This window comes from Cavia porcellus, unplaced genomic scaffold (genome assembly GCF_034190915.1).
Source record: "Cavia porcellus strain 051 isolate PalLab524CR breed Dunkin Hartley unplaced genomic scaffold, mCavPor4.1 scaffold_28, whole genome shotgun sequence".
In the NCBI taxonomy this organism is placed as follows: Eukaryota; Metazoa; Chordata; class Mammalia; order Rodentia; family Caviidae; genus Cavia; species Cavia porcellus.
The window spans coordinates 11,044,358-11,069,526 of record NW_026947511.1 but is presented as its reverse complement, the minus strand read 5'-3'; the positions used below and the strand labels follow the sequence as shown (position 1 = coordinate 11,069,526).

Below are 25,169 nucleotides of genomic sequence, written 5' to 3'. Positions count from 1 at the left end.
ACACATCTGTATAGTATATAATTACCAAATACATTTTTCAGTTTTTTGCATGTGTTTTAATCCATCCATTCATCCATTTTTTTTTAACAATTCAGAATCTAATCAAGACTTACCCATGATATTTGGTTATAATATCTGTTTAGTCTCCTTTAATCTAGAAAAGTGCTATAGCATTATACATTGTTTATGTTTTATACATTGTATACATTGTATGTTTTATACATTTATATATTGGCATTATAAAAGAGTTTACACTGTTTGTTTTGCAATATGTCTTTGGATGTACCTTTTTTTTTTTTTTTACTTATGATTAGATTTGGAGTAAAGTAAAAACCTTTTCTGGCAATCTCTGGGATTGGACTCAGAGTTTTCATATTGAGCTGCATCCCCAGCCATTTTAATTTTGAGACAGGATCTCACTAAGTGTCTAAATTGCTTATGCTGGGCTTGAATTTGGGATCTTCCTGTCCCAGACTTCCAGAATACTGGAATTGCAGGCGTTTGCTACCTTACAGATAATGTGCCACCACACCAGGTTTAGATTAAACATGTTGATAAGAATTTCTCATAAATGATAAGTCCTTCTCAGTGCATCAAATCAGAAGGGACAATATTGGTCACATTATTGATGATGATATTTTTTATTCGATTAAAGTGTTGCCTAACAGATTTTTGTCTATGGTGGCAGTATCTTTTTTTTTTTTTTTTTTTTTGCTGTAAATAAGAGTTGTTGAAATGATTATGACTTGAAAATTTTAAATACATATTTATTGTATTAGTTAGATAAGTTTCTTTTATATACAAAAAAGAATTAAAGTTTTCACTTAATTATATGAAGTTCTATTTTGACTTAGGTATTTTCTGTAATTATCATTTTTTTTCGTTTTTTCAGTGATTGATAGAAAATAATATATCTGTCCATGCTTAGGAGTTACACTGTGTAACAGGTTTACATTCTCAAGTATTTACAGATTAAATTAAAAATGATGTCTGGGATGTACTTGAACATAATTCAGTGGCAGTAGTAGGAGTATAGTTGAAACTAGATTGACCAAATATTGATTATTGATGTTGGGTGATGATTATACATGGGTTCGTGTACTGTTCTATGTTTTTTATATCTTTGAATTTTTCCATTAAAATGCTTTAAAAATTAAAAAGGAACAGACATTTGTGAAATTCTGAGAGTTGTGATTTATCTAAGACTGTGAAGTGTTGGGAAATGTGCCTTCATTTAGCAAACATTTTGAGTGCCTGTTCTATGCTGGGTACTTACTTAGGAAAGAAGATACTAATAAGATAGGTCCATAGGGGATGAAAGACATTTTTATAAGTCATTGTATCATAATGAGATAGCTATAAAAGAAGAATATATAAGGTATAATATGCATTAGAAAAAATTGGATTAGTGGCAGCTGGGAAAAGTTTTACAAAGGAAATGCTGAATGAGTTGGGTATTTTCCTATAGGATAGCCTGTTTGGTAACTTTGTCTGTATCTTCTAGTGTAATAGTAAATTTAGATATTCTGCCTCTTCTAGGATGAGTTTTGGTAATAGAATTTTCCTATAAAAGTTACCCATGTCATTTAGATTTGCAGAGTCTGGCATATTTATTTTAGGATTTAAAAAACTCATTTTCTGTGTATATCCTTGACTGTATTGTTTTATCCTATTGTTTTTGTGGTACTGGATTGAATATGGGGCCTTTGCATTGAGGTACATCTCTAGCCCTTTTTAAAAAATTTTTAGGACAGCATCTTTCTGAGTTGGACAATTTTTCCAGGCTGAGCTCAAACTTGTGATCCTCCTGCCGTAACCTCCCAGAGTGGTGGAATTACAGGACTGTTGCTACCTTGCCTGCTGACTCAATCTTATTTTTGTGTAGTATATTCAAATTTTTGTGAGTCAGTTTGGGTAACTTACACTTTACTAGAAAAATCATCTGTTATATTTACATTTTTAAATCTTTCTGATATGATATTTAATAGTGTATATAAGAGATTTTTAAAAATCCTCAATTACCTTTTCCTTTGTAATACTTTGTTTTATTTCTGAATCTTTCTTTATATTTATTTTGTACCTTTTGTTATTGGGAATTTTACTTAGTTTCTATGGGAGTAGAAGACCTCCTGAGTAGGGTCTTGCTGTTGCCAAGGTTGGCCTGGAACTATTGATCCTCCTACCTCAGCTTCTTGAATACTGGGATCATAAGGGTGTGTTACCGTATCTACTCTCTAGAAGTTTTTTCACCTTAAAAATTCTTTAAAATTCCTGATCCTGTTTAGTATTTTTCTGTGCTATAATGAATATTCTTCTGTATGTCTTTTTTCATGTGTCTGTCTTTGCTATCATTTTAATAAAATTTTAGAAGTTGGGGGTAAGTACATGTCCTTCACTCACTCCCCTGAACTGTCACAGATGATGGATTATTAGCTGTGAAAACTGATTTACTTGCTCTTGCTCTCAAGTTTGATGTTTTCCTCATTCAACTTTGTCATGCAGTAGAAATCACTGTGTGTCTTGGACATCAAAACTAACTTTTAAGTGCATGATATGACAAATATAAACTCTGAATGTTAAGATTCTACTGTATTTTGTACAGAACGAGAGTTAAACATTGTATCCTTTTCTGAGAATTATTACTAAATTAGGAATTCAGTTACATTTAGGAAAAATTATTACAAGTTTTTAAAAAAATTTTATTTTTAGGTATTAGAATATTTAAATGACCTCAAACAATATTGGAAAAGAAGCTATGGATATACCATTAATAGTCGATCAAGCTGTACTCTATTTCAAGATATCTTTCAACACTTGGACAAAGCAGTTGAACAGAAGCAAAGGTAAAGCTTTTTTTAAAATTTTGAAGTGCATTGTGAATTGCTGTTAAGTTTCTGGAAAATATTTTATTAGATGATTTTTTAAAATAGGCTGTACTACTAAAAATATAATACATAATCGATACTGTTGATATATTAGTTTTGCTGCAAATTGTGTTGTTTATGTTGTCTAAGACGTTTTTTTCCCAAACAGCATTGAGATTATATTTGTTATATTATTGCATACAACAGTAGTTTTTATTACAATATTCAATAATATGAATATATGGCAATTTATACCATCACCTTTTGTTAGTGAGTAGTTTCTGTTTTCACAAAGAATGAATTAACTTTTGTAAGACTTGGTATTATGATTTAACTCTAGATTTAAAACTTAGTTTAAAACTGTATCACTAGTGTTTTAAAATAACTATTTCTGGGCACAAAAAACCTATTTAAAACATTATAGCGAAAAATTTAGGTGACCTCAAAATCAAAAAAACCATTTTTATGATTAGAAGACTATAATAATGTCTACATTGAATGCAGTTTTATCAAAATGCTAATAAATTTCTTTGTAGGAATTGAGATGTTGGGCAGGGGATGTAGCTCAGTGACACAAGTGCCTGCTTGGCAAGCACAAGGTCTGAGTTTGATTCCCAGTTTAAAAAAAAAGAAAGAAAAAGAAAAAATTTATGTAGAAATTTAAAGAACTTAGAAAAGATAGAACAGTTTTGAAAAAGAACAAAGGGACATATAATACCTGCTTTTAAACCTTCCTGGAAAGCTATGGTCAGAATAGACCAATTGCATAGGATAAAGTTATGAAATAAACTCAGATATACATTTGGCCATCCATATTCATGGGTTCCCTGCCCATGGATTCAAGGAACTATCGATCTGAAATTTTTGGAAGAAAATTGCATCTGTGCTGAACATGGGTAGACACTGTTTTCTTGTTACTAGTCTCTATTTACATTGTATTGGATAATATAAGTACTACCTAAAGATAAAATATATGGGAGGATATATGTAGGTTATATGTGTGAATATTACATCATTTTATATAACATGCTTGATCATCCAGAGATTTTTTGGTATCTGTGGGGGTCCCTGAAACCAATCTCTTGTGAACAGGTTTGATGAAAAGACATGGAAGAACATAGAAAGATGTGTTTGGTAAACTACTTCCAACAGAAGGTGCCAAGGCAGTGCAATGGGGAAAAGGATAATCTTTTTAACAGATGATACTGCAGCAACTGGATATCCATGATTAAAAATAGATACTTGGACCCATTTTCATACTGTATACAAAAGTCGGTCCAGATTTAAATATGAAATGTAAAGCCATAAAATTTCTGAAGGGAAATAGAGGCGCAATGAATGAAAAACTAAAACTATAAAATTCTCAGAAAGCCTAAGGATAAATATTCATGACCTTGAATTAGGTTAGGATTTCTTACATACAACATCAGAAGTGTGTTAACAAAAATTGATAAAATAGATTTGATCAAAATTATAAACCTTTTACTTCAAAAACACCATTTAGAAAATGAAAAGACAAACCATAGACCTAGAGAGAAAATATTTATAAAACACACATATACAAGTAAGGATTTGAATGCAGGATATACAGAGAATTAGAGGTCACTAAAAAAGGAAAGGGAAAGAATCCTGTTTTTTCAAAGTACGAGAATGCTGTGAGTGTGGCTCACTGGTAGAGTGCATTTTCAGCATTTATGAGATCCTGGGTTCGGTCCCAGCACTAAATAGAAAAAAAATGGATGGCAAATAAACACATGAAAAGATATTTGCTGTCAGTAGACAGTAAAGCCACATACACACAAAAAATACCAGTAATCTATTCCCTAGATTGACTAAAATGAAGAATCATCAAGCCAGGCATGGTGGCACACACTTATAATTCCATCTACTCAAGAAGTTGAGGAAGGAGGCAAGTTTGAGGCCAGCTTGGGCAACTTAGCAAGACCCTATGTCAACTAAGGCTGAGAATATAGCTTAGTGGTAGTGTACCCCTAGGTTTGGCCTCCCAGAAACTTTCCCTTCCGAAAAGGACCTTAAGCAGTTTTATGTTCACAGGAAAATTGGATGGAAAATATAGTTTCCACATATCATATACCACAATCAACATTGTGCAGGAGTTGTAAGCCATGTGATAGGATAATAGGATTTTAATAGAGTAATTTTATCTTTGTATTTCTCTGCTCTGTTAAAGCATTAACCTTTTTATATAATTTTTAAAAATTCTGTTCATATTCTGACTTAGAGTTTATAAATAAGAGACAGACTATACATGTGTGAGTGGATGTTGGGTATGTGTGTAGCCAATAGTCTATCACCTTGTCTGAGGAAATGACTTCCTCTTAATTCTAGAGTTACCAGGCTACTTTTTTGCCTTCTTTGCCCTTCCCTCACCCACTTTGGTGTGGTATTATGTACATAGGTCATCTTTTTATATTTACATTAATTCAGAGAGATTCCTTAATGCCATTGAATATGTTTCCACAATTGTCTTAATAACGTGATTTTATTTCATGAAAAAATAGATGATTACAAATAATGTTGCTATGGGTTAATATTTTGGTTAAATATAACCACCTCTCTAAATTCAGAATTCATTAGGATCTTGACATTTATTTTCCTTCTCTAAACCAATAAATTTGCTATTAAATTTAAAACAAATAAATATGCTATCTAAACAAATTTAAGCAGTTATTGCTGTTTGAGCAGCTAATATTAGAGAAGCAGTTTGAATTTATTGAAGAAATAAGGTATCTGCATTTTTAAATTTTTTCTTCTCCTGTTCTTTAATACAATTTTATCTGTTTTGATTGAGGAAATACAAATAGGTACTTCTTGTTTTCTCAAAGTAAAATTTTTATTGCAGATTGTACGCAAAATCTTCTGTTTTTTCAGGAATATTTCCAAATACAAAATTAGTTGTTATAAGTAATAAGTAAATTTTTTTTTTTTGTCTTTTTTGTTTTTATTGGTACCAGGGATTGAACTCACGACTGCCTGCTTGCAAGGCAGGCACTTATGCCGCTGAGCTAAATCCCCAGCCCCAATAAGTAAGTTTTTGTCATTAAATAATTCTCAGTGTTAATCCTTTTTCTATATTTTCATAAGCTCTTAATTTCAACTTTTTGATATATTCAGATTTTATAGTAGAATAAGGTTATGGTTTTTAAGATTGGTAGTTCTTTTTTTGGCAATAATGGCTTTTATATGAGAGATTTGTAATAAAAATTAAACAAGATGATTTCTTGGAATATATCAAGCATCAAACACATGTCACATGTTACTAAGATCTCTTTTTATAAATTTTTAATTTAATTTTATTTTAAAGAGATTAAGATAAAAGAGGACAGAACAAAGCACATCAGAACAGAACAATGTAAGCAATGCTAGGGAGACTATACGGTACTTATACATGTGAGTTTGATTTATTTTGCTTATGAGTATGATCTCAAGTTGCATCCATTTATTTATAAATAACTCAATGTGATCACTCTTTATAGCTGAGTAGTATTCCATTGTATAAAAATACCACAACTTTTTATCCATTCCTCAGTTGATGGAACAACTTAGGTTGTTTCCATATCTGCCTACTACAAGTGGTGCTGCTATAAACATGGGTGCACATATATCACTGTGGTATGATGTTTTCAGTTCTGGGAATATGCCCAGAAGTGGATTAGCTGGGTCAAATGGGACTTCCAATCCCTGGTTTATGAGGACTTTCCAGACTGACCTCCATAGTGGTTGCACCAGTCTACACTCCCACCAACAATGCAGGAGAGTTCCTTTTTCCCCCACAGCCTCTCCAGCATTTGTTGTTGGTAGTTTTCTTTAACTTGGCCATTCTTCCTGGAGTGAGATGGAATCTCAGTGTTGTTTTGATTTGCATTTCTCTAATGCCTAATGATGGTGAACATTTTTTCATATGTCATTTGTATTTTTTCATCTGACAACTGTGTATTCATCTGTGTATTCTGTGTGTTCCCATTTTTGGATTGGGTCTTTGAATTTTGGGGTTCTGATTTTTTTAAATTCTTTATATGTTTTATACAGAAGTCCTTTGTCTGAGGGACAGTTCACTAAGATTTTTTTCCCAGTTTGTGTGTTTTCTTTTCACTATGCTGGAGATTTCTTTCCACTTGCAGAAACTCTTTGATAAGGCATGATCCCAGTTATTGATTCTTGGAATTTTTTCCTGTGCGCTTTGATTCCTGTTCATGAATTCTCTATCTACCCCTATGTCTTCAAGATTTTTACCTAATTTGTCTTCCAACAGATTTAGTGTTTCTGTTTTAATATTCAGATCTTTGATCCATTTAGATTTTAGTTTAGTACATGATGATAGGCATGGGTCTAGCTTTAGTTTTCAGCGTATGGAGAGCCAGTTTTCTCAACACCATTAAAGAGACTATCTTTCTTCCAGTGAATAGGTTTGGCCCCTTTATCAAAGATAAGGTGGTTGGGTGTGTTTGTAGTGTTGTTGTATCTTCTAATCTATTCCACTAATCTTCAAATCTGTTTGTATTCTAGTGCCATGTTGATTTCATTACAGTAGCTTTGTAGTATAACTTCAAGTCAGAGATTATGATGCTTCCTGCCTTGCCTTTGCTACTTACAATTGCGTTTGCTATTCTAGGTCTCTTCTGGTTCCAGATGAGTTTTAGGAGTGATTTCTCTTGATCTATGAAGTATCTTAGTGGTATTTTCATTGGGATTGCATTGAATCTGTATAACAGTTTTGGGAGAATGGCCATTTCCACAATATTTATTCCTCCTATTCATGAACAAGGGATTTCCATTTTCTGAGGTCGTCTTCAATTTCTTTTTTCGGGGTATTGTAATTTTCCCTGTATAGATCTTTTACTTTCGTGAGATTAATTCCTAAGTATTTCATTTTTTGGATGCTAGTGTGAAGGGTGTGGCTTCTCTCATTTCTCTCTCAGTGAATTTATGGTTAGTGTATAGGAATGCTATTGATTTTTTAGTATTTACTTTGTATTCAGCTATATTGCTGAATTTATTTATTAGATGTAGGAGTCTTTCAATGGTGTTTTGGGGATCTTCTTGTACAGTATCATGTCATCTGCAAATAATGATAATTTAACTTCCTGTTTTCCTATCTTTACCCCTTTTATTTGTCTCTCTTGTCTAATTACTTGGCTAGTCTTTCCAGTACTATGTTGAATAAGAGCGAAAATAAGGGACATCCTTGTCTTGTGCCTGGTTTTAAGGTAAAGGCTTTCAGTTTTTGCCCTTTTAATATGATGCTGGCTGTTGATTTGTCATAGATGGCCTTTATCATATTGAGGTAAAGGCCATCTATTCCAATTTTCTGTAAGGGTCTTATCAAGAATGAGTGTTGGACTTTATCAAAAGCTTTTTCTGCATCTATAGAAATGATCATGTGATTCTTAATTTTGGTTCTATTGATATGGTGGATTACATTTATTGATTTGCATATGTTGAACCATCCCTGCATGCCTGGGATGAATCTCACTTGGTCATGATGTATAATCTTCTTGATGATTTGCTGCATCCTATTTGCCAATATTTTATTGAGAATTTTTACATCTGTATTCATTAGGGAGATTAGCCTGTTGTTCTCTTTTTAGTTGGGTCTTTCTCAGTTTTTGGTACTAGCCTAATACTTGCTTTCAGGAATGACTTAGGAAGAATTGCTTCCCTTTTGATTTCATTGAAGAGTTGAGAAGTGTTGGCATTTAGTCTTCTTTGTATTTCTTGTAGAATTCCACAGTGAATCTGTCTAGGCCTGGGCTTTTCTTTGTAGGTAAGGACTTAATTACACTTTCAATTTCATTGATAGAAATTGGGTTATTCAGCAGTTTTACATTTTCTAGACGCAGTTTTGGTAGTTCATGTGTTTCTAGGAATCTGTCCATTTTTTTCTGTGTTATCAAACCTATGAGAGTAGAGGTTTTTGAAACAGGTGTTGATGATCTTCTGTATTTCCACAGAGTGTGTAGTGATTGCACCTTTTTCATTCCTTATTGCATAAATTTGAGCATTTTCTTTCCTTTTTCTAATAAGGTTGGCTATAGGCTTATCAATTTTATTCTTTCAAAGAACTGACTCTTTGATTCTTTCATTCTTTGGATTGTGTGTATTGCATTAATTTCTGCTCTGATTTTTATAATTTTCTCCCTTCTTTTGGCTTTGCACTTGACTTGCTCTTCTTTTTCTAGATATTTGAAGTATAGCATCAGTTTGCTTATTTGTGTTCATTCTGTTTTCCTGATGTGGGAACTCAGTGCAATAAATTTTCTTCTGAGGACTGCTTTTGATGCATTTCACAGACTCTAGTAAGTTGTATTTGTATTTTCGTTTGCTTGTAGGTATGGTTTAATTTCCCCTGTGACCCACTGACTGCACAAGAGTATATTATTCAATTTCCATGTGTTTGTGGGGTTTTTGCAGTTTCTTTTTTCCTTAATTTCTAGTTTCATGGCACTATGATCCAATAACATGCATGAGTAACTTCAGTTCTTTTTCATTTACTTAAATATGATCTGTGGGCTACTATATGCTCTATTTTAGAGAATTTCCTGTGTACTGCTGAGAACAATGTATATTCTGATGCTGTTGGTTGGAACACTCTGTATATGTCTATCAGTTCCATTTGTTCACAGGTGTGATTCAGTTCTGTTATTTCTCTGCTGATTTTTCTTCTGGTTGATCTGTCCCTTTGTGTCAATGGTGTGTTAAGGTCTCTTGTTAATAATTGTGTTACTGCTTATTTGCTCTTTCATTTCTGTTAGTACTTGCTTTGTATAGCTAGTTGTTATGGAATTTGGTGCATATATATTTAAGATTGTTATCTCTTCCTCTTGAAGTTTTACCCTAACTAGTATGTAGTGACCTTTTCTCTTGGGATCATTCTTGGTTTGAAGTTCACATTGTCTGCAATCACAATAGCTACCCTGCTTTTTTGTGTGTTCCCGTTGCATGAAGGATTTTTCCATCCTTTGATTTTCAGTCTATGAGTTTACTTTTGGGTTAGATGGGCTTCTTGTAGACAGCATATGGTTGACTGTTGTTTTTTGATCCATTCTGCCAGTCTGTTTCTTTTAATTCGTGAATTGAAACCATTTACATTAATGGTTATGACTGTTATATATAGGTTTATTGTTGACATCTTCTCTTTCTGCTGTTGTATCTTTACTTTTCCATTCTGTTTAATTGTCTGCCTTGCTTAGTGGTTTTTTCCTATGTGTATGTACATTGTCTTTCAGTATTCTTTGCAGGGTTGGTTTGGAGTCATGAAGTTCTTCAGCTGTTGTTGTCATAGAGGTATCTTATTTTTCCATCCATTTTGAGGGATAGTTTTTCAGGGTATATAGTCTGGGTTGGAAGTTGTTTTCCTTTAGTATCTGAAATACTTCGCTCCATGCTCTTCTTGGCTTCATTGTGTTGAGAAGTCTGCTGTGATTCTGAGAGGTTTTTCTTTATAGTGATCTGTCTTTTCTCTCTAAGAGCTTTTAATATTCTGATCTTACGTTTGATTTCAGGAATGGTGATTATTATATGTCTGGGTGTAGTTTTAATTTGGTTATGGCTATTTGGAATTCTATATGCTTCAGTAATCTGCATGTCAGCTTCCATGCTCATGTTTGGGAAATTTTTAGCTATTACTTCTCTAGATATCCTCTTGATGTCCTTTGTGTTGTCCCCTTCTTTTTCATTTATCCCTATCTTATATTGTTTCTCTTTGCATCATCTTATAGCTATTGAATTGTTATTTCCCAGATTCCTTATTTTTAAAAGATCTTTCCTTTCTTGTTCACTAGCTACAATCTTGTCTTTAAGGTCTGAAATTCTATCTTCACTTTCGTTGATGCGGTGTTGAGAACTTACAATGAAATTTTTGATTTCTTGTATATCTCTTTGACCCTGCTTCGTGTATTCTGTTTGTTTCTTATATTGTTCATTCAAGGAATCTGTTTTTTTGCATTGTTCTTCTAATTTTTTAACTGTGTCTTCTTTAGCTGTGTTCAGCATCTCTTTCATTACTTTTATCATTTCTTCTTTTTACCTGGTAGATTATTTCTAATTTGAACTCCTTTGTAGCTTCCTGGAGTTGCTTCTTTATTTCAGTTGCTATTATATCAGGTATTTCATTTGTATGGCTTATATTTTCTTCTATGTACATGCTCCTAGGGTTTCTTGGGATGGGCTGCAGGTTTGAGATTACATTTTGGTCTTTTGTCATTTTCCTGTATTTCTGTGTTTCCAGCAGTGTTGCAAAGCTGCTTCTGGGAATGCTGGAAATCGCCTCCTATGCCCTTGGCTCCTGGGACTGAATGGAGGTTGTTGAACGTGGTCCAGTGAGGCCCTCAGGACCTCCCGTGCCACCTTCAGTGTTCTAACAACCTGGGTGGGCTACTAACCATTGTGGGTGATGGTCCAAAGCTCTCCCTGGGCTAGTGCCCGTGTGCTGGAACTTACCTCGCACAGCCTCAGCTCCCTGGATTGAGAGGAGGTCACTGGGCATGGCCTGGTTAGACCCGCAAAACCTGCTGAGCCTAGTCTAGTGTGGCTGGATGCTGGTTGGGCACTTATATGCTGGCAGCGATGATTGGAAACTCTCCCTAGGCCCACATTGGTGTGCTAGAACTCACCTCGTGAGGCCTTAGCTCCCCTGGTTGAAAAAAGTTCGCTGGGGATGGGCCAGTTAGGCCGCGAAACCTTCAAAGCCTATTCTAGTGTAGCTGGAAGCTGGGCAGGCACTTAACTGCTGGCAGCGATGATCTTAAACTCTCCCCAGGCCTGCATTGGTGTCCTGGAACTCACCTGGCAGCACCTCAGCTCCCTGGTTTCTGTAGTTCTGTATTTTAACATAAGATGGCAGCATTGAAATCAGTGTATAGCAGAAACTGTATCTAAGGTATGGGCACTGTAAATGTGTGATCATTTAACCCATTGTAATAAGAGGAATTCAGTCTTTTAAATGTTTTAGAAATCCATGTAGATTATAGATCCTTTTGCTACCTGTCTGAAATCAGAACTCTGTGGAATTTAATTAGGTATATCAGGAATCCCTTTTAATGCTAGTTATTCCAAGTACTGACTAAATTAAAAGTTTATGTTGCTAACTTGTCCATACTCTAAGTTCAGATTCAGATATCTAACTACCTTTTTGGATAAATACTTTTTCACTGTCACTAGACAGTCTGTGGTGTCTGGGTGTCACTGCCCTCCCTTCAGCGCCTGCTATAGTATCAGGGATATAGTTGTTACCCCCAATATGTAGTGATGAAAAATATCCACAATCCTTTTTTTCCTGTATTTTTCTCTTTTAGTTAGTGCCACTGTTATCCTCCCAGACATTCAAGCCACACACCTACACATCATTCTTTTTTTATTAGTGCAGGTTTATAATATATGAAATTTATACTCATTTAAACAAGTAAGTACATATATCTAACACATCTAGATTATTTTTATATCCATTCTATTCTCCATCCATCCCTCTCCCTCTATCTTTAGATTTCCTTTACTCATTTTCATTATTATTTTTAATTCACCTTTTCAAACATGTTTACGTTCACTGGGTTGTTTACATGGACATGACACATTTTAAAGTTTGGACTTCTCTTTCCTCTCTAACTCCCCACCTGGCTGTACATCTCGTGGATTCCTTTCTAGTTGTAAAAGATTTACAGTGTCTCCCTACTTCCTTCTATCAGTGCTTTATTTTGTGTTTTATTACACTTCATCTTTCTCAAATGAAAGATGCCACAAGGTATTTAAGCTTCTTTTGCATCATTCTTGACTACATTGCACTTACCCTCTGTATGTACTTGTATTTTGTTTTTTTATTTTTTAAACCTTCAATTTATGCTTATCTGTACCACTTTGTTCCATCCTCACTCCTGCCACTTCATGTTAGACTGTTATCTAAACTTTATCTAGACTTTTCTCTACTTGCTAGGACAAAGTAAATAACACCCAAATTGAAATAAGGAGTGGTTTATTTAGCTACCTGTGGAGGTTTCAGTTCATAATCAGCTGGTTCCAAGGCAGGGTGACATAGCACTGGGGCAACACTTCAGGGGAGCAGCCAACAAAAGCCAGAGCTAAAGGAAAGAAAAGTAAGCCTCTTTTCTTCCCTTGCATTGTATGAAAGCCACCACCACCCCACCCTCTAGCAGGTCCCCCAGGCAGATATAACACTCTCAAAATCTCTGTGCCCTCTTGCACAGGGATGAAGATATTTACAAAGTAAGGATCCTGACTCCTTGTTAATTCTCTTAGTTAAACTTCAAAACGTGTCACATTAACACTGTGTATCAACTATAACATCTGTCTCAGATGATCAACTGCCTCTCCGAGGCTTCCCTGATTTCAGTGTCATTTCCATTCTACTTCAGTGTACTATCAGTCTTTCTTCCAAGATGCATTGCTGATCATATCCAACTCCTACGTAGACCATTTAGCAACTTCTCAGTGGTTGCCAAGACAAAATGCTCTCAAAGTATTGAGGACTTGCTTAACTTTGTATTTGTGGGTTTTAAAAATTTTATGTATAGCCCGGCATGATGACACACGCTTGTGATCCCAGCATGCAAAGCTAACGCCAGCCTGAGGCCAGCCTGAGCTATGTAGTGAGTCCTAGGCCATCCTAAAGTGTATAAATTGAACAAGTATGTATACATCAACTGGATAAAGAAATAAAACATTGCTATCACTCTAGTAAACCTCCTAATACAACTTACTTACGTATTTGTAAGGCATTGCTTATAGTTTTCCTTTATTAATGAAGCCTTCCTGTATGTTTTTATGTTTTTTCATTCAATATTATATTTGAAGTCAGTTATGTGAGATAACCAAAGTTTCTTTAATCTCTTTATTGCATTAAGTATAGTTTTACAAGTATTTTTCCTTCACAAATATTTTGAAACTCTTTGTTGTTGCATTATATTCAGCTATTTTAGAATCACTTTCAAATTGATTGTCATTTGTTCTTGACATATTTGGAGAGTAGGCCTATTTTACATTGCTCTAAAGAGTTGAACCAGCAGGCAGATCTTATTCCAGTTACTTTAAGAAGTCCCATGGCGTTTTAATAATGTTGATTTTTTAAAATAGGCTTGTAAAGTAGTAAATTTCCTGTCATACAAGTATTCTAGTTGATTCTGAATAAATGTGTCAGAACTTCTGTAGAAGGAATTTTTCTACCAACTAAAAAGATAATGAATGACTGCATGATTCTATAATGCAAAACTCAATTCATTTCAGTTCAGTGAGCATTTTGAGGCACATAAAATGTGGTAGGCATAGTAGTAGACATTAGGAACAGTATTCACACCTGAATAAGAAATTATATTTACATTTTAGTTGCTCACATCTAGTAAAGATGATACTTTAAAAACTAATTTACATAAAAGTATGTGGATGCTTAGGAAAGGGAATAATATCAGGGTCAGTGTAATTAGAAAAGGCTGTTTGGTAGATGTAAGGTGTAAGTTAGGTCTTAAGCAAAAGGAATGAAATGATACGATTTTCATTGGTTTTAGAAGCGCATTAAAATTTAAATCCTTGTGCAGCCTTTCTAAACCAAATGAAAATACAGATGATATTCATTTGCCAAGATGCAGAGAAGTTTGGATACAATTATATTTTCATATATGTAGGTATACCACACAAATACACCTCAAATACAAACATTTATTTTACCACTATGCTTTGTGAATAAGTGCTTAATAGATAGCTATTTTTAGATAATTGCCAACACCATCATGATGATCACCCTAAGATACAGTTTGGCTAGAAAAGAATATTGATAACATTGAAACAAGGAAGAATATCAGGCAAAGGCCTGTGTGAGACTGAAACTGGAGTTTGTGGGATGCTAAGTATATTAATTTGATGACCTGAGTTGGACAATGTTGGAAAACAAGTCATGCTGGGTAGGTTGGTTCTACATGCTAACTGAAAAAAAATTTTTCCCCTTTAATTACTTGTGTTGATTTTTAGGTCCTATGTATTCTGAGATTAATATTTGGGAATGTTTTTACTTAATTAGAAAGTATTATTGTGGTTTATATATGAATGTCCCCACAAAGCCTCATGTGGCCTTAGGGGTGCTCTTTGGAGCCGATTGGATTATCGGGGCATGATGATTGTCAGTGAACTAATCCACTGATGAGTTTATAGCTAAATGTGATTTGGGACGTAAAGCCTGGTTGGAAGAGGTGGATCACTGGGGGTTAGCCTGGAAGACTATTTTCCTCCTTCCTCTCTTGATCTCTTTCTGCTTCCCATGGTTGTGACATTTCTCCACTCCTATGCCACCTTGCTTTGGAGCCTCCTAACAATGGGCTGAAACCTCGACAAACCATGAGCTAGAGTGCACCTTTCCTTCTTACAGCTGTGGGTGTTGTGTATTCTCTCAGTGAAGAAGAAAGTAAGACAACCGACAAGTAACATCTACCCTGTTACTTTTTAAAACTTCAACAAATCTATTGAAGTAAATGTAGGGCATCCCCCATGTTATTTTTCATTAACCACTGTATCTGGGTTATTTTGCAGGCAATAGCGGTTATATAAAAATGAATACTTTCTATTTTATAAAAATAAAAACAAAATTGCATAACAAAATAATGAGTATAACAGTAATTAAAACTTTGTATCATTATCTTCAAAGCAGTTTCTCAGGGCACAAAACAAACCAAAAAGATTCTTTTTTTTTTTTTTTTTTAAAGAATTTTATTTAAAGAGAAAAAAAAGCAAAACAGAAAAAAGGGTAGAAGTAATACAGAATTTCAAAAAAAACAAATAGTAAGAAATCACTAGTTGATAGATTTCATATTGTCATCTTAGAAGTCACTATTCCAGTTACAAAATTAAAGCATACAAAGTGGACATTCAAACAGTGAGACTGCAAACAGTTCTGTTCAATGATCCAACAAAAACTTAGTAATATACTTATCTATCTTACACACTTAAACATACATGCAGTTATATCCTTTAGAGCACTTTCTTTTCCTCTCTTTTTTTATAATAACAGTTACACATTTTAGGTATTATTACTCCTACAGTTCTTATTACTTTGTTTGAAGAGAATAAAGCCAAAGGTAACAAAACAAAATGCAATCAATTAAAACAAGAATAGACAATAGTATATTATGTAAAAACAAAATACAAGGTGGTCAACAATGGCTACTATAAAGCCTCTTGCTATCTTCAAAAGAATTGCCATATCTTTAAAGAGGGTAAGATTAAACATACCAAAACAGAACAAAACAGATCATAAGGAAACAATTTTAAGAAACACTGATTTCAAAGCAAGTCCACTGGAGATCTTTCCTGTCTATCTTATTGTCTCTAGTTTTCTGCCAAATAGTTGTCCCCATCTTCACACACATTGAATACATACTGAACATTATAGAACTAATCTAATCAGAGCAGGATGATGAAGGCTTTTTAGGTCTTCAAGACCTGATATTGGGGAAGTCAATAGTGACTGCCATAATGTCCCTCATTCTCTTCATAGTAGCTGTCCTTATCTTTACGTACGCTGAAATTGAACATGAGACTAGACTAATATCACTCTGAACTGTGAATAATAGTTTTGCTAGATTTTATATCATAATGTAACAGAATTAGCACTGGGTTTCTTAGTGTTTCTTCTTCAGAGTATCTGTTCATTACATCATGCATTATATAATCTGTTCCGTAAGCTGTTTACAAATTCTCCCCATGTGTGAATCACTACATGTATATCTATCCTTTCTGTATTATAGGGAAAAACAGATCATAACAAAACAAAAAAACAAATTCTTAGAAAAATATGAAATGAAAAAGACATATAAAATCACAATATTAGAATATTAGGTGATCTACAGTAGTTACTATTCTTTCTCTTGTTATTTTCAATAGAGTTGTCCACATCATCAGACATATAATAATTGAACATAGCATTACATAGCTATGTTAATAAACATACAACTTTGGAGACATTGTAGGACTTCGAAAGCAGTTAATAATCAAATCGGAATGACTGTGTTATTACATCTTGTCATCTTCAGAATGGTTGCCTCTACTCTTAGACTTGATACTATCGAACATACCAAATTCGAATAAAATCAGTCCAGGCAAAACAGCAGTTTAACAAACCAGCTTCAAATAAGATCAGTCATAGTAAGACAATGTAGGTAATACAAGGCTTCAGTTTCAGTTAGTAGGAAATTAAGGATAGTTAGCATGGTATAGCCTGCTATTTTGGGGATAGCTATCTGTGCCCACAAATCTAGTATGAGTAGACTGACAGGAACAAAATAAAATCAAATTAAGCAGAGTGATAAGACTACTGTGGCTTTTAAATCCTGATACACTATTAACAATGTCCTCTGCCTTTTTTAGGCAGTTCCTCACCTTTCGCTTTCTCCAGATGCTTTGTATATTTTGGGTCCCACTAACTCCTTTAGTTTTTAGATTAAGGGGCAACCTGTTATCTATCTTGGTGGTGCTGAACTTTTTAGCCCTGAGCTTGATCTTGAGCTGTACTCCTTTACTTACTAAAGCCACAAGGTTTTTATTCCTTCTAGCTGTGTAGTTCTACACTACACGAAAGTGTCATAACTTTCCAACCTACGTGCGGCTGCTGGACGAGTCGTTCCTATTTCTCTCTGGTTCCCTGTCACTTAGAGCTTCGTTTTCTTGTCTTTGACTTTAAGTTTATTAACCTTCTTTCAGGTTGAGTATATTTCCTATTCAGAGCATCTCGATGGATCCTGCTTCCTAATCTATTCTGCCTATGTTTCTTTTTGTTAGTGTATCTAGGCTATGTATGTTAAAAATTATAACCCACCTTCTCTGCCTCAACTCTGTTATTTTATTTTTCTGCTATTATTTGTCCATTTTTCTCCTTCATTCCACTGTCCTCCTTGTTCCACTTGTCCTCCTCCTCTCTGCCACTGTTGCTGGAATCCTGATATTTTTTTCCCCTCTCTCTCGAGAATATCCTTTAGTATTTTCTGTAGGGTTGGGTTGGTGGCCATGAACTCCCACAGTCCTTATGGTCTTGGGAACATCTTGTTTCTCCATTAATTTTGAGAGAGAGATTTTCAGGGTACATCAGTCTTGTTTGGAGGTTATTTTCTTTCAGGGATTGGACTGTTTCCCCCCAGGCTTTTCTCGATTTAATAGTTTGTGTTGATAAGTCTGTCATTATTTTGATGATTTGTCCTTTGTAGGTGATCTGCTTCTTTTCTCTGACTGCTTTTAATATTGTGTTCTTGTGGTGGATTTCTGGAATCTTGATTATATGTCTGGGTGTAGATCTGTTTTAGTTGTAGTTGGCTGGAGTTCTGTTTGCCTCATTTATTTGAATATCATTTCTTTTTCCTATGCTTGGGAAATTTTCCTTAATTATTTCTGTAATTCTTTGTAATTCGTTTGTGGTCACTCCTGCTTCTTTGCTTATATTTTTTATTCTTTTTTTTTTAATTTTATTTAAGGAGAAAAGAAAAAAAAGCAGGGAAAGGGTACAAGTTATACAGATTTACAGAAAAAAAATGAACAGTAGGAAATCACTAGTTAATGGATTACATCTTGTCATCTTAGAAATAATTGTTCAAGTCACAAAATTAAAGCTTGTAAAGTGGACATTCCATCAATGATACTGCAAACAGTTCTGTTCATTGATCCAATAAAACTCTGTGATATCATTTTCTATCTTATACACTTAAATATACATGCAGTTATATAGTTTGGAGCACTTTCTTTTCCTCTCTTTTGTACCATGACTATTACACATTTTGGGTTTTATTGCTCCCACGGTTCTTATTACTTTTTTGGAAGAGAGTAAAACCAAATGTGACATAACAGAACAGAATCGGTCAAGTCAAAAGGGTGGACATAATAGATAATGTAAAAACATAATACAAGGTGATCAACAATGGTTACCATAATGCCTCCCGCTATCTCTAATAGAATTGCCTATATCGTTAGTTATAATACAATTGAACAAAACAGTAAAGAATAAAACTGACAAAACCAAAACATTGGAGACATTGTAGGTCTTCAAAAGTAGATAAAAGTCAACAAGAATGGGCGTCATAATGAATCTCATTATCTTTACAGCTGATGCCTAAACTTTCGAACCTGATACTATCCAACAAAACAGAATAGGGGAACATCAGTTAAAACCCAGATGGTGAGAGTAATACAGGGCTTTAAATCAAGGTAATGAAAAGTCAAAGTGGGTTACTATAATATATCCTGCTATTTTTTTCCTTTAATTAAAAGGATAAAGATAAAAAAGTAAATAATGGAGTGGAGATTGAGATAAAAGAGGGCATAACAACGAAACAGCGCAGAACAAAACATATCCATTTAAGCAGAATAGTGTTTCACCACCAGATAATCCTAACCTAAAAGTAGTTACCATATTGTCTCTTTCTTTGAAATCCTTGAGTACAACTTCGTATACTGTAGCATTAAGTATATCAAAACAATGTAAAACCATTCAAGAGAATGACAGCATTACAGAGTATTTAGAATCGACTAACAGAAAATGAACAATGGTTTCTGTATAATCTCCTTGTCTTTAAAAGGTTTTTGCTTATACTATCCGTACATAATAAAATCCAATAAGATACAGCCTATTTAGACCATTGGAGACAGAAGGACAAAAGCTAGATGAGACTTCAAAACAAGATGATACTAAATCAGTATTACCTATTAAGATGTCATTTTCTCCAAAATAGCTGTTCCTATCATCCAATCTTCTCTGCCTCATTTCTGTTGAGCTCTTTTTCTGTCAGTAGCTGTCAGTTTGTCTTCTTCATTTTGTTCTCTGCTCCATTCGTTGTGGCCTCTCTGCTATTATTTCTGGATTCTTTGTATTTTTCTTTTTTTAGAATATCCTGCAATACTCTCTTTAGAGTTGAATTGGTGGTTGCAAATTCCCCCAGTTCCTCTTTATCCTGGAAGCACCTTGTTTTTCCATCAATTTCCAGGGACAGTTGTGCAGGATATCTCAATTTTGGCTGGAGATTATTATCTTTCAAAGCTTGAATTATTTCACCCCACGCTCTTCGTGATTTGATGGTTTGTGCAGAGAAATCTGCTGTAATTCTGATGGGTATTCCCTTGTAAGTGGTCTGTTTCTTGTCTCTTACAGCTTTTAATATTCTGTTCTTGTATTGAATTTCTGGAATTTTTATTATTATATGCCTGGGTGTTGCTCTGTTTGGGTTGTAGGTAGCTGGGGTCCTGTATGCCTCATACATCTGAGTATCTTTACCTTTTGCTAAATTAGGAAAATTCTCCTGGATTATTTCTGTGAGTAGCTTTTGTAGTTCACTTGTTTGTGTCCCTACTTCTTCTTTTATGTTCTTAATCCTTAAGTTATGGATCCTCTTATCATCTTGTCTTTGTATTATTGCTGTTTGTTTCTTTGTTATTTTTAAGAAGTTTTTCATTTCATTCTCCCATATTACAAGTCTGCCCTCCAGTTCAGATAGTCTGTCCTTAGTTTCTTTCAAGCTGTTATGCCAGTCTTCTATAGACTTCTTAGTATCTTGGTAGTCCCTTTGAACCTGCTTCACGTATTCTATGCTTTCTCTGTTTTCTCCATCAAACAATTCTCCCCTTTTTTTCTGTTCTTCCATTCCACCACCTGTTTTTTCTTGGGTGGTACTTAGCATTTCTCTAACTATTCTGCCTACTTCTAGCTTCAGGTCGTTGATAACTTCATTCCTGAATTGGTCTATGAGGCTCTCTATATGGTGCCTTATGTATATTGGTGCGGTGTCTGCTATTGCCTGTTTCTCAGAATTGGGGGCCGAGGAGCCTTTCTTGTTGCTGCCTTTTCCCATGCTGCCTCTTCTTCTCTGTTCCTTATATATGCAAGCTTATATAAGAGGCCCAGCTTCTCTCCCAGTCAGCCACAGCCTGATCGAATTGTGCCAGTTAGGTGTTCCCGCTCACCGCTGCGCACCAGGGAGTTACGGACCAGGCAGCCTACGCGTCTCCCCTCCCGGCCACTGTCAGGCTTTGGGATCTGGGTTGGGACAGCCTACCAGGTCCGCCGGCAGCGTCACGCAGGCCAGGCACTTTTTACCAATCCCGCCCGAGAGGGGGATGTGTGGCTGGAGTCGCCACAGCGCCGTGCTCCCGCAGGACTGCTCGGGCCCAGAAAGTCCACTGCTGGAGTCAAACTGTGGTAGAGTGTCAGTTTCTCTCACCTACCTCACCACAAGTCAGTGCACGCCTCCCTGCCGTTTGCAGATTGCCGTTCTCAGAGCTTCTGCGTGTCTCTCTCCTTGCCGAGCCACTGTAGAGGCAGCCAGCCACCGCACGGCGGGAAACCCAAATCGCGGCTTACAATGGCGCGGGGTCCAGCCTGCACACCAAGGCTTTTCTGTATCTGTTTTAGCACCAGGACTGCATTCCAAGTTGGTTTCTCTCAGCCCAGTTCGTTCCTGAGTCAGCAGAGCATATCTCCACCTGCTTATGTCTCCTTAGTCCGCACCATTCCTGGCTTCTGAGCCAAGTCTTTCAGAGAGCCTCCGGTAGTTTCTGTTATCTGTCCGCCATGTTCTCCCGGAATATATTTTTTATTCTTAAGTTATAGATCTTCTTGTCATCTTCTAGCCTTTGGATTGTTGCTTATTGGTTCCTTGTTATTTTTAATAGGTCTTTTCCTTCATGATTACACATTGTAAATCTTTCTTCAAGTTTCAAAAGGCTAGCTTTTGTTTCTGTCAAGGCATTTTGCCAGCTTTCAATGGAGTTTTTAGTTTTCTGGTAGTCTCTTTGGATCTGTTTCATGTATTCTAGATTTTGTTTATATTCTTTACCAAAGGTTTCTCTTCCTTTTCTGGGTTCCTCCCTTTTTCCCTCTGTGTTTTCTTGAGAGGGGCTTAGCATTTCTTTAATTAACCTTTTTATTTCTTGCCTCACTTGAGTTTGAATTTCAGTTTCAAATTCATCTATGAAGTCACGAATGTATTTATGTCTGCTGATGTTGTGGCTAACATTGCATGGTTGCTGGGCTGGTTCTCTTCTGTATTTACCTCTCCTGGGCTTATTTTCCCAGGGTCAGCAGCTGAAAGTTTTGTCTTATCCTTTGCTCTTGTCATGTTTCTGGTTTCTTTCAGACAGGTGTGTGGAGGAGGTCTCAGGCCTTCTCTGTATTCCTTACAGTTTTTCTAAAGCATGCTGGCTGGGGGCTTGCTGCTCTCTCCACTTTGCTGATATCTGAGGTGGCATGCAGGGACACTGTGGACTGGCCCGTCCCCTCTGAGCCAGTCAATCTGCAAGTAAATTCAGCAGTTTACACTGTGCTGTGGCAGAAGTCACAGGGTTGGAACAGTTTCGTCCCTGCCTATTGGTTCCCAACCAGTGGCGTGGTTCAGCCCAAGCTGCTCCCACCGGTCCTCTCTGAGCAAGGGGTTGTTGACTGATGCCACCACAGCACCGGGCTCTGCCCTACTCCAAGATGTCTTCCAGTGAGCCACGCATGCCATGGGACCCAATTTCCAGCACTCACCAAGAGCCAATAAAGCTCTCTACCTTGGCTCCATTCCACACTGTGCCACGTCCTCCCACCAAGGGCCCAGGACTCACCAACTCCCTTTATCGGCAGCCCCAGCTTCAGCACAACCTTGAATTGTCCGACTCCATGACACTCCCAGCACAGTGCGGAATGGGTCTCAGTGAGTATGTTGGGCTTCAGGCCTCCACTCAGGCTTTTCCTTCCTCTTCCTGATTTTATTTTTCCTTTCCTCATGGATTAGTGAGAATCATTCTCCAATCGTCTGGCCCTCTCCATCTTGTCAGATTCTAGCATGTGGCCTCTTTTCCCTGGAGAGGTTCTCTATCTAGCTTCCTAGCAAGCTGCCATTTTTTTCTCTCTGTCCGAACCAAGAAGATTCTTACAAAAAAGAAACACATAATAACACTAGCTTACTTTTAAATAAACTAATATAAACTAGAGTAGAACCTTGGTTCATGAGCTTAATTTTCCATAATTTTGGAAAAAATGGTCACATTTGAGTTTGTGTATAAAAGATACTGTATTAAAATACTTCTGAAACAACGGATTATGTAATTTGAGTAAATGTGTGAACCCCTATCTACTTTGTATTTATCCTCTTCTATTTTGTGCTGTCTCTCTCTTTATATATATATATTCTCTCTCGTTCTTTCTCTTATAGGACTGCTTTCACTGTGCTCCATGCATTCTAATATGTTCTACTGGTATTATCACTTAATTCTAGGAACTATCTTAATTGTTAAAAAAACTTAAGATTATCTGACCCATTGATTATTCAATTGTATGTTTTTTAAATTTCCATTTTGTTTGCATACTTTCTGTGGTTTCTTTTGCTATTGAATTAAAGTTTCGTTGAACTGAGACTTGACAATATGCATAGTAGAATTTCAATTTTTTTGCAGTTGGATAAGTATTCTTACTAGCTAGTATGTGGTTTATTTTGGAGGAAGAACTGTGTGTGACCAAAAGGCATATTTTGTTTTTGTTGAAGAGAACATTTTATATATATATATATGTATATTAACTACACATATTCAGAGATTTGGTTCAACTCTGATATTTCTTAGTTGAAATAGTTGTTATTTATGATAGTGGGGTATTGAGATCCTGTACCATAATCATATGGATGTTCCTCTGATCTTTTATATCCATTAGAGTTTGTTTTATGAAGTTAGATGCACTGTGGCTCAATGTATATATGTTTGTAATTATTATCTCTTCCTGTTCAATAGTTCTGATAACCAATAAGTAATATCCTTCTTTGCCACTTTTGATCAGCTTTGGCTTAAAATCCACTTTGTCTGAAAATAAGGATATCTACTTCTGCCTGTTTCTGAGTTCCTATTGCATGGAATGTTGTTTTTCATCCTCTGATTTTTAGTCTCTGAATTTAGTTTTGTGTTGAATGCATTTCTTGTATGTGACATAATGTTGGATTTTGTTTCTTGATCCATTCTGCTAATCTGTGTCTTCTGATTGATGCTTTCAGTTCATTTACATTGATAAGTATGATTGATAGGTATTAAGTTATTCCTGTCATTGCATTAATTTCCTGTTGCTATTTTGTGTTTCTTCTCATCTACTTAATTGCAAGCTCTGCCTGATATATTCATTTTATTGGACCTTTTGGCGTTGTTAGCTTAATTGACTCCTTTTAGCATATCCTTAAGAACATTTTGAAATATTGGTTTGAAAGTCATGACTTTCCATTGGTTCTCTGTGTTAAATTCTTTTTCCATGTCTGGAAAATTTTCTGCTATTACTTTTGTGAACAGCTTTTTAAAAAATATCCTTTGTAAGGGGCTGGGGATTTAGCTCAGCGGCATAAGCACTTGCCTTGCAAGCAGGCAGTTGTGAGTTCGATTCCTGATACCGATAAAAACGAAAAGGACCAAAAAAAAAAAAAATATATATATATATATATATATATATATATATATATATATCCTTTGTGCTATCTTCTGGTTTTTTACTAATTACTATTATTTTTATTGTAATCCTCTTTGAGTCATCTAGGAGCTGTTGGATCCATATTTTGTGTTCCTTTCTTGGTTGGCTTTTTTTTAAATCACTGTGTTCATTTATGGATTGCTGGGGATACAGTCCATGGAGAATACACAGCATGCATTTGGGGGAGAAATTAACCATATTTATGCTGAAGACACTCAATAAGCCTGTGATGAGTTTATTAGGTAGCATAGGTCAGACCTAAGGTAATGAAAATGACTCATGCAGCCCTGCACAAGTCATTAAGAATTCAACCTGCAAATACATTTGGCTGTTAATTATTTTTAATTACTAATACCTCACCAGAAGGAGAGAAGGTCAGTCTGCCTCTTTACCTTAAACGAATGCTGAGAGACTCTGAGAATCGTCACAATAGGCCTCCACATCAAATTATGCTTATGCCAAAGTTTAAAGAAATTTTGTTTCTACAAGTTCTGCTGAATCAATTTGTAGGCTTCAGTATTAAACAGAGCTACACAATTGAAACTGGATTAGTAACTGATTCAAAAAGACTGTATTCATTAGAAACCAGTTATGTGCACTGTTGAGTTGTTCTAATACTAGCAAACTGTTATGCCATATTTGCCAATTACTCAAGATGTTTATTTTAACTAGATACAATAAAATGTTAAAAACTAAAAGAAACATAGTTACACTTAATGGGTCAGAAAGATTAAGTTACCTGATTGGTTCAGACCATAACTGACAACTATTTAATTATGTATGACGTTTAATAATGTGTAGTATGTTAAACATAATGATTATATCATATAACT

The 25,169-nt window shown here is 35.3% G+C and overlaps 1 protein-coding gene across 8 annotated transcripts in view; it reads left to right on the top strand.

The window, feature by feature from the left end:
• Minpp1 (multiple inositol-polyphosphate phosphatase 1) overlaps positions 1-25,169 on the top strand; it is a 136,315-nt gene that overhangs the window by 8,578 nt on the left and 102,568 nt on the right. For 6 of the 8 annotated variants that reach the window (XM_063239501.1, XM_063239499.1, XM_063239500.1 and 3 more), the window contains exon 4: positions 2,710-2,843. In XM_063239501.1, the coding sequence (XP_063095571.1) occupies positions 2,710-2,843 (134 nt within the window). Of the gene's footprint in view, positions 1-2,709; positions 2,844-3,956; positions 5,777-5,839; positions 25,022-25,169 lie in introns of those variants that run through there. The other 2 variants (XM_063239505.1, XM_063239503.1) reach the window with 2 other exon arrangements.